The sequence below is a fragment of the Rhineura floridana genome, chromosome 17 (genome assembly GCF_030035675.1).
Source record: "Rhineura floridana isolate rRhiFlo1 chromosome 17, rRhiFlo1.hap2, whole genome shotgun sequence".
Lineage (NCBI taxonomy): Eukaryota > Metazoa > Chordata > Lepidosauria > Squamata > Rhineuridae > Rhineura > Rhineura floridana.
Window position 1 is genome coordinate 20384495 of NC_084496.1, and position 13516 is coordinate 20398010.

Here is a 13516-nt window from a genome sequence, read left to right on the forward strand (position 1 = left end):
CCTACCTGGTGATGGCAGAGAGTGAACCAAGGACCTCCCGCATGCAAAGCATTTGCGCAAGCACCAAGCGATGGTCTTTTCCAGAGGCAGGAGGAGGGACTCTCAAGCTCTGGGCTCAAGGGCGGCCCTTCAGGCCTTCCTCCCCAGACCACACCCCTCACCGGCCCTGCTTCGCCTGGCTGGAAAGTGCCCTTGAACTCTTGAGAATGCTTCCTGCCCGCCTGGATGGAGGACAGAGAGGGCAGAACCAGCCTACTGGACAATGGTCATAGTCATGTTAGTTCCACCCACTTTTGCCTCTGGCCCCGCCCACCATTGGCATGAGGTCCTCAGAAGACTGCCCGGAAGGGAAAGTGGCCCTTGGGCTGAAAAAGGTTCCCCATCCCTGCCCTAAAGAAACAATTCTGAGTAATTGTATTGTTCTTATGACAGTGTAATTTGCATTGTAAAAAAAGATAAACAGCAAGCTTTGGATGGTAAGGTTTTTTTAAAAAAGGCAAGCCAATCATAGGGTGGCCAGGTGGCTCTGAGAAGATAAGTTCTTATTTGCATTTGTTTTTTTAAGCACACACACGCATTCAAGATGTGGACCAAAGTCCAGAATATCATGTGTCTGGCAGAGGTCACTGCCAACAAAATGGGCACAGAAAAGTAATGTTTGCTGGCAAAGGAACGCCTGGCGGTGAAGCCAGGAAAAAGAAAAAAGGAAAAGAAAGAGCCTTCTAATAGTTTTATAAGGAGACAAGGCACAACGACGAAAATATTACAGAAGACATACAGTTAGGCTGCACCATATCTTTAAAGCACATTGGCCCCATGCTCAAGATTCCTGGGAACTGTTGCTTGCTAAGGGTGCTGGAAATTGTAGCAAGGGTAAACTGCGGTACCCAGGATTCCTTTGAGGGGAGGGGGAATGTATGATTGCACACATGACAGATGAAAAGGGCCCCCAAGGTTAACCCCCAGCACCTCCAATTAAAAGGGTCAAGTAGCCAAGTTGAAAAAGGCTCATCTCCTCCTGAAACCCGGCAGAGCTGCTGCCAGTCAGAGTGGACAGTCAGGAACATTGGAAGCTGCCTTATACTGAGTCAGACCATTAATCCATCCAGCTTTGTATTGTTTATGCTGACTGGCAGCAGCAGTCCTGAATTTCAGGCAGGGGTCTCTCCCAGCCCCAACAGGGATAGTGCTCATTGGACTGATAGGGGAAAAGGTGGGGGGTCCAACAGCAGGAGAGAGCAGAGCCAGTGACAGGCAGAGCCAGTATTCTGTCCCCATCCTCCTCCTTGCTGAGTTCTACAAGGGCAACAATGTGACCAATAGGGGTGGTCAAGAAATTAGATTCAGTTTGCATTTCAAACCAAATCTATCAAATTTGCACTTTCCGAAAGAATATGAGAATTGAATCCCAGCCATCCTTTGACATTTGCATTTTGCGATGTAGTTCGCCAACCAAACAATGCTTACAAAAATGCATATATTAAGAGAAAGTGTGCATAAAAATGAATATGAGTGAAAATAGCATGCAAAAAAGCATTATACGATGACAAAAATGTGTACATTAGTCAAAACTGCCTACAAAATGTGTTTATTATGAGAAATGCACGCTAAAATGCTGGAGAATTTTCATGAGGACTTAAAAAAAATCACAAATTGCTGCAGAAATGTGGAGAACTGAATTTAAGGATGGAAAGGTGAGAAATGGAGCGAACCGAAACTGACAGAACTTTCCATCCCGGTGTAAAACAGCTGAACAGGTTTATTTTGGTCCAGCCCGATCTTTCCTCTCCCTTTTGTTTTCTCTGTCGTGTTGTTTTGATCTTGCAAGATCTGACCCCTTCAGCCTATCAGCTCCTCCCTCTCATCCCTAATTTAGGTAGGCACCCCGTTCACCAGCTGCTGTTAGGGATGCCCATCTGCACTGCAGCAGACGCCCAGCTCCAGTCCCAAAGTAGCATCTAGTATGACATCAACTCAAGCCAGAGAGAGAGAGAAAATGGGGAGGGGGTACTGAGTAGAGAGACATCTCCCCATCTCTCCTCGTTGGGAGGATCCCATCTTTTCCCATCGGCAGGAAGGTTGCCAAGGGTTTTTTTAAATGCTCCTGCGACTTCAACACTGCCAAGCGTGCCTCCACAGCAGAAAAGGGCAATCTTTCCATGCTGCAGACGGCTGTGCCTACTGATTTCAGCAGATTCAAACCACTGATAAGCACAGGAGCTAGAGAAGCAAGGTTTCCTTCCCCAGCACAAGTTGGCAACCTCAGCTGACACCCAACACTCTCCTTGGGTGGGGAAAACCCAGCATGGTGAAGGCAGCTCTTGACTCTCATGAAAGAATATATTTTCCCTCCCCAAAGGAGGGGGGTGATCTCATTTATCATTTAAGTTTGCATAAGATCACCCCCCCATATACGCGTACATCAGTTGCATCCAATCCTAGCCCTACTCAGAGTAGACCCACTGAAATGAACAGGCATGGCTAACTTCAGTCCATTCATTTCAATGGGTTCATTCCAAGTAGGATCAGCAGTGGATACAATATGATATGGTTTGTGCTGTTTTTGAATGCTTTCTGTGCTGGTTATTGATTGTAATAAAGAACTTTTTATTGTTATTACATTGCTTTCCCACCTTTCCCCCAAGGAGCTCAAGGTGGCCTCTCCCATTTTAACCTCACAACAACCCCGTGAGGTAGGTTAGGCTAAAAGAAACAGTGACCAGCCACTTCTCTCTCTCTCTCTCTCTCTCTAGACTCTTTTATAAGGGTGGTGCCTCTTTTTCTCCCGGGAGGGTATGGGGGGGGGTCCATACTGGGCTCCAAATACCCCTCCCCAGCAGCCGCAGCACCAGGACTCTTCCCCTCCCCTGGCGACCAGTTCCTCTTTCCCGAGTCTTGCAACAGCCTCACAAGAGGTCACAAAGAGGAGCTCAGAAAGCGGATGAAGAAACCGGGGGGGGGGGTGAGAGGGGCCTTCCTTCACTCACTACTCCACAACCCTGCAAGGCTCAGCAACATGGGGGGGGAAGAGACCCATTTAGCCTTTCTGAGCCCCAGAGCTATTTGGGGAGGCAGAGCCAAAGGGGGGCTGCTTTTCCGGGAGGGGGGCTGCGTGCAACAGAAGCAAAGCACATGCGAGAAGCAAGGGCATGCATCCTCCCTCCCCTCCTCACTCCGATCGGCACCCCGAGGAAGGAGCCGCCCACCCTGCCCCCTTACCGGGCGCCTCGCAGTCCGCACACGCGTCGTTGCCCTCCTGCTGGAGCAAGCCCAGCAAAGCCTTCTTGCTCTTCTCTTTCGCCATGGGGGGGGGTGTTCCTCAGCGATCTTTGCTGATCGGGGGGAGCTTCTACTTACAAGCCAGGAGGGAGGAGAGGGAAGGATTGGAGATTGGGAAGAGATGCTTCATTTAGGACGCCGCCGCCGCCACCACCCTGCTCTGTGGGGCGGGGGGGCTAGCAGGACTTAGGGGTGGGGTGGGGTGGGGGGATGGCAGGGTGGTGTCCTTTCGCCCGCCCTCCGTTCAGCATCTCTTCTCCAAAGGCGCCGGCAACAGCGACGCCGGCAAGACCGCTTTGCACGGGGGAAGGTTCCGCATTCCTCCAGCCGGAGCGAGCATTCTGCCTTTCATAAGAGAGAAAAAAAGAAAATTCATCCAACTCTCCCCCCCCCCCGCTCGCCCGCCCGCTTCCATCCCATCTCTCCTAAGGACAGAGTTTGGCCCAAGGGCGACCCCTAGTGGCCGCCGCGGCTTCCTACGCGCGAGTATCCTAAAAATTGAAGAAGCGGAGTCCTCGATATTGGGAGTTTAGGTTAAGGTTGCTAAAACTAGTTTCTTTCTTTCTTTCTTTCTTGGCAAGGCTGCTGTGACTTTACTTAGCTGCAAATCCGGCAGACGCCCTAACTATTTTTTTTATTTATTAAATTTATATCCCGCCCCTCCTCCCAGAAGGAGTTATAGGTTTCCTTACAAAAAGCAAGCACGCAAACCTGCTAAAGCAAGCACGCAAACCTACTCATACCACATGGGCTGTAGACAGAGGCAGCCCAAGCGTTCAAACAGATTTTATTTGATTATCACTTTTTTTTAATTCCACACTTCCGCTTAGGAGCATTTAATATTTATTTATTCACAATACTTACACCCGACTTTGCAGCCCCACAGAAGAGGCTCTCTCTCACACACACACTCTCTTTCAAGTCCCACCCACACCGCACATACAATTAAAGCACATGACTTCACCCAAATAATCCTGGGAACTGTGGTTTGCCTCTCACAGTGCTACAGTTCCCAGCACCCATAACAAACTACAGTTCCCATGATTCTTTTTGGGGGGAGGCGAGAGGTATGTGCTTTAAATGTATGGTGTGGATGTAACCCAAGTCTGGTGGTCTTGGAACAGAAATAACGGTGTCCCTTTGGGGCCAGGATAATGCAGGTGGCATTTCCTGCCCACATCCCTGGTGCTAGCCATAGGGTTGTATCCAACTAAGCCAGTTTACATCTATTAACTTCAACAGGTCTACTCTGAGTAGGACTAGCATTGCGTGCCACCCACAGTAAACTACCATGGATGAAATGCATCATAATGAACTTTGTCCTATGAAGTGGATACAGTCTCATGGGAATGTCCATGTGGATCTCACTACTGTGCTGAGCTACAACTAGGGATGGGGGGGGACAGGATTTGATCAAGTTTGCATTTCCAGCCAAATTTATCAAATTCGCACTTTCCAACAGAATATGAGAACCAAAACACAGCCACCCTGCAAAATTCACACATGTGAATTTTGCAAGCAAAAATGCACACATTATTTATTTATGCATTTATTATTTGATTTATATCACGCCTTTCCTCCCAGCAGGAGCCCAGGGCGGCACACAAAAGCACTAAAAACACTTTAAAACATCATAAAAACAGACTTTAAAATATATTAAAACAAAACATCTTTAAAAACATTTTTTAAAAGCCTTCAAGACATCTTTTTTTAAAAAAAGTTTAAAAACATTGTTTTTTTAAAAAGTTTAAAAACATATTAAAAAGTAATTCCAACACAGACACAGGCAGGGATAAGGTCTCAACTTAAAAGGCTTATTGAAAGAGGAAGGTCTTCAATAGGCACCGAAAATATAACAGCCTGTCTAATATTTGCAATGGCAATAGACTGCCTTCAAGTCGACCTTGACTTATGGCGACCCTATGAATAGGTCTTTCATGGTAAGCTGTATTCAGAGGTGCTTTACCATTGCCTTCATCTGAGACTGAGAGGCAGTGACTGGCCCAAGGTCACCCAGTGAGCTTCATGGGTGTGTGGGGATTCAAACCCTGGTCTCCCAGGTCGTAGTCCAACACCTTACCACTACACCACTCTGGCTGTGTCTAATATTTAAGGGGAGGCAATTCCAAAGGGTAGGTGCCACCACACTAAAGGTCCATTTCCTAGGTTGTGCAGAACGGACCTCCTGATAAGATGGTATCTGCAGGAGATCCTCACCTGCAGAGCGCAGTGATCGACTGGGGATATAAGAGATAAGACGGTATTTCAGGTATCCTGGTGCCAAGCTGTTGTACACAAAAACTAGAACCTTGAACTTGACCCCGTAGCAAATGGGCAGTCAGTGCAATTCTTTCAGCAGTGGGGTGACATGTTGGCAATACCCTGCCCCAGTGAGCAGTCTTGCCGCCACATTTTGCACCAGCTGCAGCTTCCGGACCAACCTCAAGGGCAGCCCTACATAGAGCACATTACAGTAATCCAGCCTGGAGGTTACCAGTGTGTGGACAACAGTGGTCAGGCTATCCCAGTCCAGAAATGACTGCAGCTGAAGCTGGTAAAAGGCGCTCCTAGCCACTGAGGTCACCTGGACCTCTAGCGACAAAGATGGATCCAGGAGCACCCAGACTACAGACCTGCTCTTTCAGAGGGAGTACAAGGGCTTCATATAGATGTTAAACAGCATGGGGAACAAGATGGTACCCTGCAGCACCCCACAGCACAACTTCCAGGGGGCTGAAAGACAATCACCACTGAGGTCACCTGGGCCTCTAGCGACAAAGATGGATCCAGGAGCACCCCCAGACTATGGACCTGCTCTTTCAGAGGGAGTACAACCCTGTCCAAAACAGGCAACTGACCAATTATCTGAACTCGGGAGCCACCAACCCACAGTGCCTCCATTTTGCTAGGATTCAGACTCCATTGGCCCTCATCCAGCCCACTACTGAGTCCAGGCAGCGGCCAAGGGCTTGCACAGCCTCTCCCAATTCAGATGTTACAGAGAAAAATAGTATCATTAGCATATGGCTGACACCTTGCCCCAAATCTGCTGATGACTGCTCCCAAGGGCTTCGTATAGATGTTAAACAGCATGGGGGACAAGATGGTACCCTGCGGCACCCCACAGCACAACTGCCAGGAGGGCAAAAGACAATCACCCAATGCTATTCTCTGGAAACGACCCTGGAGATAGGATCGGAACCACTCTGAAACAGTGCCTCCAATACCCATCTCACCAAGTCGGCCCAGAAGGATGCCATGGTCAATGGTATCAAAAGCTGCTGAGAGATCAAGTAAGAGTAACAGGGTCGCACTCCCCCTGTCCTTCTCCCAATAAAATGTCATCCATCAGGGCAACCAAGGCTGATTCCGTCCCATAACCAGGCCTGAACCCAGACTGAAATGGCTTATCATAATCTGTTTCATCCAAGAGTACTTGCAATTGCTGCACCACAACCTTCTCAATCACCTAAGAAGGGGGTACTTGTGACCGGTTGGTAATTATCACAAACCAATGGGTCCAGGGTGGGCTTTTTCAGGAGTGGTTGGATCACCGCCTCTTTCAGGGCGGCTGGGACCACTCCCGCAATTATGCGTTTACCACACCCTGGATCCACTCAGTCAACCCCCCTTGGCAAGCTTTAATAAGCCAAGAAGGGCAAGGGTCAAGAGGATATGTTGCTGGCTGCATCAATTCAAGCACCTTGTCTACTTCATCAGGCTGCATCAACTGAAACCATTCCCAAGAAGTTGCAGCAGACGTTGCACTGGACACCTCATTGGGGACTACAGTAGATGTGGATGGGGCATCAAGACTGCTACCCTGAAGGTCTTCCGGGAAGTGGTGCTGGCTGGTGGTTGTCTCTGAGGGAGCTCTGCCTCAGAGGAAGCTTTTTTCAGGTTAAAAGCCAGCCAAGAGGAATCTTGGACTGGCTTAAATGTTCTCCAAGGTATAGGAGAACCGATCAGATCTTCCACAAGACTTCGTTGAGCTGTTGGCGGCTGGAATTGATCAGGAAATTCCTGAGATAAGAAGGCAAGCCGATCGGCTGAAGACGGAGTCAGGAATTCCACGCAAGCTGAACTGGAATAAAGCGAAGCGTTTTTTCTTCTCTCAAAAAAAAAAACGTTCTTAACCAGCGAGCCCACTTCTGCCTAAACCTTATCATTCGGCTTAAATTACTGCAATAAAAGGGATTTGTTTATGAATCAGCAATTGAGAAACCTGGGTGAGTCATACTTTTTCTCTTTTAAATATAATTAAGGAAGAAAGAAAATATAAACAACTTATATACTTTTTTTACGACAAAAAGCTGGCTTGAATTTGGACTTTTAAAGTTTAAAAACGGATGAGAGGTAATTATTATATTTTGGACTATTTTTCTCTTTGGACTATTTCTTGTTGGATGAATCCGCTGCTCGTATATGCTACTAATTGTTTAGTCTTGGCAACCAGAATTGTTTTGCATTCTTGGAAGCAGATAAGGACTGTGTTGTGCTGGCTGGATTTCAATAATAGGCCTGGAATATTAACTTTTCTTTTTGGTGGAGGGAAAAAAAGAAAAGAAATAGACTGCCCTTAGGTTCTGAAACAGTGATTAATATTAGAAATTAAAGGCCTCTTTTTGAAAATGACAACTAAAAAAACAACCAAGGCCCAGGGGCGAAGAGGTTCTATTGATACACAGGAAGAGGATATACCCCCAGAAATGTTTCAAAAAATAATGGAAGGGATTAATGCTATAAAACAGGAAATGAAACAGGAAATGAAAACTGAATTGACAGATATAAAAGACTATATTAAAACACAAGTGGATGAGATTAAAGGGACAATTGGGCAAATAAAGGAAGATGCAAAAAAAAAAATACTAAAGAAAAGGTACAAACCTTGGAGAATAGAACAGATATACTAAATCTGGAACTAGAAAAAAATTTGGACTATTTAGCTGTGACTGAAATGAGAAATAAAGAGCATTGTTTGAGATTCCGTGCAATCCCTGAGGAAACAGGTGAAGACATTAGAGATAAAATTGTTAATGCTTTAGTAAAATTTCTGGACTTGAATGAAGATAGGATGGAATTTGAAATAGACAAAGTTTATAGAATTAACTCCAGATATGCAACAATGAAAAAAATTCCAAGAGATGTGCTTGTTCATTTCGTAAAGAAGACGACCAGAGATATGGTTTTACAGCAACACTTTAAATATACCTTTAAAATTGATGGTAAGGAAATACTGGTGATGAAGGAAATTCCTATTAGACTTTTACGTAAGAGAAAAGAATATGCTTTCCTTACAGAAAAACTTAAGCAATGCAAAATTCAATTTAGGTGGGACGTTCCAGAAGGAGTGATTTTTACATTCAGACAACAGAAATACAGACTGAATACTGTTCAAAAAGCAAGGGACTTCTTGAGAAAAGCTTCAAAAGATATGGAAGAAGATAAACTCAAAGATATGGATATAGTTCCTGGGAAACAAAGTCAACAAGGATATGCAGAGGAGGGGAAGGAAGATGATGGATCAAAAGGAGCATCAGGCAAATTTTAAAATACACGCTTAATGATGGATTACAAATACCTAACTTGGAATATAAATGGAGCCAACACGGCGCAGAAGAGAAAGAAAGTGTTTCATTATTTGAAAAAATTAAAATTGGATATAATTTGTCTACAAGAAACTCATATTCAGAAGAAAGATTCCAAATATTTGATTTGTAAAAATTTGGGTGAAGAATTTATTTCAGCTGGACCAAAAAAAAAAAATGGAGTTGTTCTCTATATTAACCCACAATTGCTTCCTAAATTGGTATTATTGGACGATAGTGGTAGATTTGTGGGGGTTGAAATTACTTTACAAGGTACAAACATTTTGATAGTGGGTATTTATGCCCCCAATGAAGATAAAACAAGGTTTTATACAGGACTTATGGAAAAATTGTCAGAGTTTTCATATGAGCATTGGTGTGTCATGGGTGACTGGAATGGGGTAATCTCACCAAAAATTGATAGGCTTTCTGAAAAAAATATCAAAGAGACACAAGGTAAATTACCGAAGATTTGTTTTGAACTCATGGAACATTTAGAATTGGTGGATACCTGGAGATATATAAATGATAATGCAAAGGAATTTACTTATTTTTCAGAAAGACATAAAACATTTTCGAGGATTGATATGATTTGGATGTCAAAAATTTTAGCGAAGGATATTTTTAAAATGGATATATTACCAAAAACTTTTTCGGACCACAATCCTGTGATATTAACTTTAAAAAAAAAAAATCTTGGATTTAGATGGAGACTAAATGAATCTTTATTACAGAATGATAAAGTAGTACAAGAATGTAAGAAGAAATTAAAGGAGTTCTTTGAATATAATTTATATAAAGGAACAAGTGAAAATATTGTTTGGGATACTAGTAAGGCATTTATGAGGGGATACTTTATTAAATGTAATTCTGAATTTAAAAAAAAGAAACAACAGAAAATGCAATTAATTTTGGAAGAAATAAAACAAAAAGAGGAAGAATTGAAAAAGAATCCAGCTAAAGTTTCTATTGTAAATCAAATTAAAATGTTACAGAAGCAAGTATCAATGTTGACAGTTAGAGAAATTGAAAGGAAATTAAATTTTGCTAAACAAAGGACTTTTGAATTTGCAAATAAACCTGGGAAATGGTTAGCATATAAATTAAGAAAAGAACGTCAAAAAAATATTATTTTAAAGATACAAGAAGGAGATGAGACGCTGACAGATAATGTAAAAATCAAAAAGATTTTTCATCAATATTACTCAACATTGTATAAGTGTCAAGAAATTCCATCTGAAAAAATAGAAGAGTATTTATCTAAACAGAATTTGCCGAAAATTACAGATTTTCAGAGACAAGTTATTAATGGCCCTATTACGTCAAGAGAGATATCTGAAGCTATAAATAAAATTAAATTAGGAAAGGCGCCAGGACCAGATGGGCTATCTGCAATGTATTATAAATGTTTGGAGGAAGAACTCTTGCTACCCTTACAGTCTACAATGAATTCTATTTTGCAAGAGGGAAAGATACCGGATAGTTGGAAAAATGCTAATATAACATTAATACCTAAAGAGGACCAAGATTTAACTAAAACAAAAAATTATCGGCCAATATCTCTACTGAATAATGACTACAAAATTTTTACAATGATTTTGGCTGAAAGATTGAAAATAATATTGCAACAATTTATTCAGGAAGATCAATCAGGGTTTTTACCTAAAAGACAATTACGTGACAACGTCAGGAATGTTTTGAATGTGTTGGAATATTTAGAACAACGAAATGATAAACAAGCAGCTTTGATTTTTTTAGATGCTGAAAAAGCATTTGATAATTTGAATTGGAAATTTATGTTCCAGGTTTTGGAGCAAATGGATTTTGGAGACAACTTTATAAAATGGATCAGATCGATTTATACATCACAGAAGGCCCAGATAATTGTTAATGGAGACTTAACGGATTTATGTGAAATACAAAAGGGTACAAGACAGGGATGTCCATTATCTCCCCTTTTATTTATTCTGGTTTTAGAAGTGCTGCTTAGAGATATAAGGCAAGATAAAAGGATTTCGGGATTAAAAATAAAAAAAGAAGAATATAAATTGAGAGCATTTGCTGATGATTTGATAATTGTACTAGAAAACCCTTTGGAAGGAATTCATATATTGATGGACAAATTAAAAGAATTTGGACCGTTAGCAGGATTTAAGATCAACAATCAAAAAACAAAGATGTTGGTGAAAAATTTAACTTTAAGGGAACAGAAAGAGTTAATGGACAAGACAGATTTTACAATAGAAAAAAAGTTGAAATATCTAGGCATCATCATGACAAATAAAAACTCAAAGCTGTTTCATAATAATTACGAAAAATTATGGACAGAGATTAAGAAAGACTTGCTAAGATGGGATAAACTACAACTGTCATTAATGGGTAGAATATCTGTGATAAAAATGAATGTATTACCGAGAATGATGTTTTTGTTTCAAACAATACCTGTAATATCCTCTGATTTACCTTTTAAACAATGGCAAAAAGATATTTCTAAATTTGTATGGCAAGGAAAAAAACCAAGAGTTAAATTTAAATTACTTCAAGACGCTAAAGAAAGAGGAGGACTGGGATTACCAAATTTGAGACTTTATTTTGCTGCCTGCTGTTTAGTCTGGATAAAGGAATGGATCTTATTGAGGAATAAAAGACTATTGGATTTGGAGGGCCACAATCTGAAGTGGGGATGGCATGGATATCTATGGTATGACAAAGTAAAAGTAAACGTAGACTTTAACAATCATTTTATAAGACGTTCTCTGTTGAAAATATGGAATAGATACAAACCAAGGTTTTATTCGAAAATACCATTATGTGTCTCAAGTCAAGAAGCGTTTTATAGAAGAGAAATGTCTGGAAAAGAGAAATGGTTAACTTATCAAGAACTATTAGAAAATGTACATGGAGAATACACAATGAAAGAGAGAGAACAATTGATAAAGGAAGGATATAGTTTTCATTGGTTTGCCTATTTACAATTGTTAGAAAGATATAAAATGGACAAGAAAATGTATGGGTTTGAAATAAGTAAATCTGATTTTGAAATAGGTTTGTATACAAATGATGAAAACATAATTGCAAAAATGTATAAACTTTTATTGAAAATGGATATGGAGGAAGAACAAGTAAAAGAGTGCATGGTAAAGTGGGCAAAAAATTTTGGTCATAACATACAAATGGATCAATGGGAAAATATGTGGAAAAAAGGCTTGAAATTTACATTATGTTATAATCTTAAAGAAAATTTTTATAAAATGATGTACCGTTGGTACATGACTCCAGAAAAGCTGTCAAAAATGTATAGTAATGTCTCTAATGTTTGTTGGAAATGTAAACAACAAGAAGGATCTTTTTATCATATGTGGTGGTCATGTAAAAAGGCGAAATTATTCTGGGCACAGATAGGTAGGAAGATGCAAAAAATTTTAAAGATAAATATTCAGTCAAAACCAGAATTTTTTTTACTGGGTTTTATGGATAAACAAATAGAAAAGAAATATGGAAGAATATTATTATATATGATTACGGCAGCAAGATTATTATATGCACAAAAGTGGAAAATGGAATCAATACCAACAATGGAAGAATGGCTACTGAAATTAATGGACTTAGTAGAAATGGATAAATTGACGTGTTTACTTAGAGAAAAATCGACAGATACATTCCTTAAGGATTGGAAGCCTCTCTTAGACTTTTTGTCGAAAGATCAAAATAAAATGATGATACTGGGATTTGATGATTAATTAAGACAGCTTATGGAGAAAAGGGATTCTGTATGTACATATTAAGGGACAGGTTTGATGTATATTATATACTTATAGCTGATCTGTGACAAATCGGAAGTCAACCATTTTATTTTTATTTTTTGTTGTAGTATTGTTATGTTTTTTCTTACTTTGTTTTGTTTGTTTTTTGGAAAAATTTGAATAAAAACTATATAAAAAAAAAAAAAAAAAAAAAAAAAAGACTGCTACCCTGAAAGTGCCTTGCAAACAATTCACAGTGGGCTCCGAAGGGTCTAAAACTCCATTTCCTGGAGTTGATGTCAACAGATCCCTGACAATACAGAAAAGCTCCACTGGACAGCTACTTGAGGATGTGATGGAGGCAGAGAAGTGAGCCTTCTTTGCTGCCCTCACCGCCACACAGTAGGCACAGTTATGTTTTACTCGCGCCCAATCAGCCTCACAACACGTCTTTCGCCACTTGCGCTCTAGCTGTCGTCCAGCCTGTTTCATTGCCCTTAACTCCAAGGTGCAAATTGGGCTCCACAATGCCAAAGAGGGCTGTCAGGGGCAACCATATCAAGAGCCCAACACGCCTTGCTGTTCCACAGCATGACAAGGGCTTCAACAGGGTCACCTGCTCTATCTACTGGGAACTCCCCCGGGGCATTCAGAAATCCAGTGGATTCCATTAGTCTTTGGGGGTGGACCATCTTAATCTGTCCACCACCCCTGCAGGGAAGGATCGGAGCCATAAGTCTAAACTTCACTAGGAAGTGGTCTGACTATGACAACGGGGTGATATCCACCACCACCCCTATTTCAGGACCACGTCTTCCTCCATCTGGAACAAAAACCAAGTCGAGGGTATGCCCTGCCCTACGTGTCGGGCTGGTAACAACTTGAGAAAGCCCCATGGTCGTCATG

General features: G+C 41.6%; 1 protein-coding gene across 2 annotated transcripts in view; it reads right to left on the minus strand.

The window, feature by feature from the left end:
* Window positions 1–3619, minus strand: part of ADAP1 (ArfGAP with dual PH domains 1) — a 113291-nt gene extending 109672 nt beyond the window's left edge. For both annotated transcript variants that reach the window (XM_061600470.1, XM_061600471.1), the window contains exon 1: window positions 3220–3619. In XM_061600470.1, the coding sequence (XP_061456454.1) occupies window positions 3220–3304 (85 nt within the window). In that variant the 5' untranslated portion in view covers window positions 3305–3619. The remainder of the gene's footprint in view (window positions 1–3219) is intronic.
* Window positions 3620–13516: the final 9897 nt, after the last annotated feature.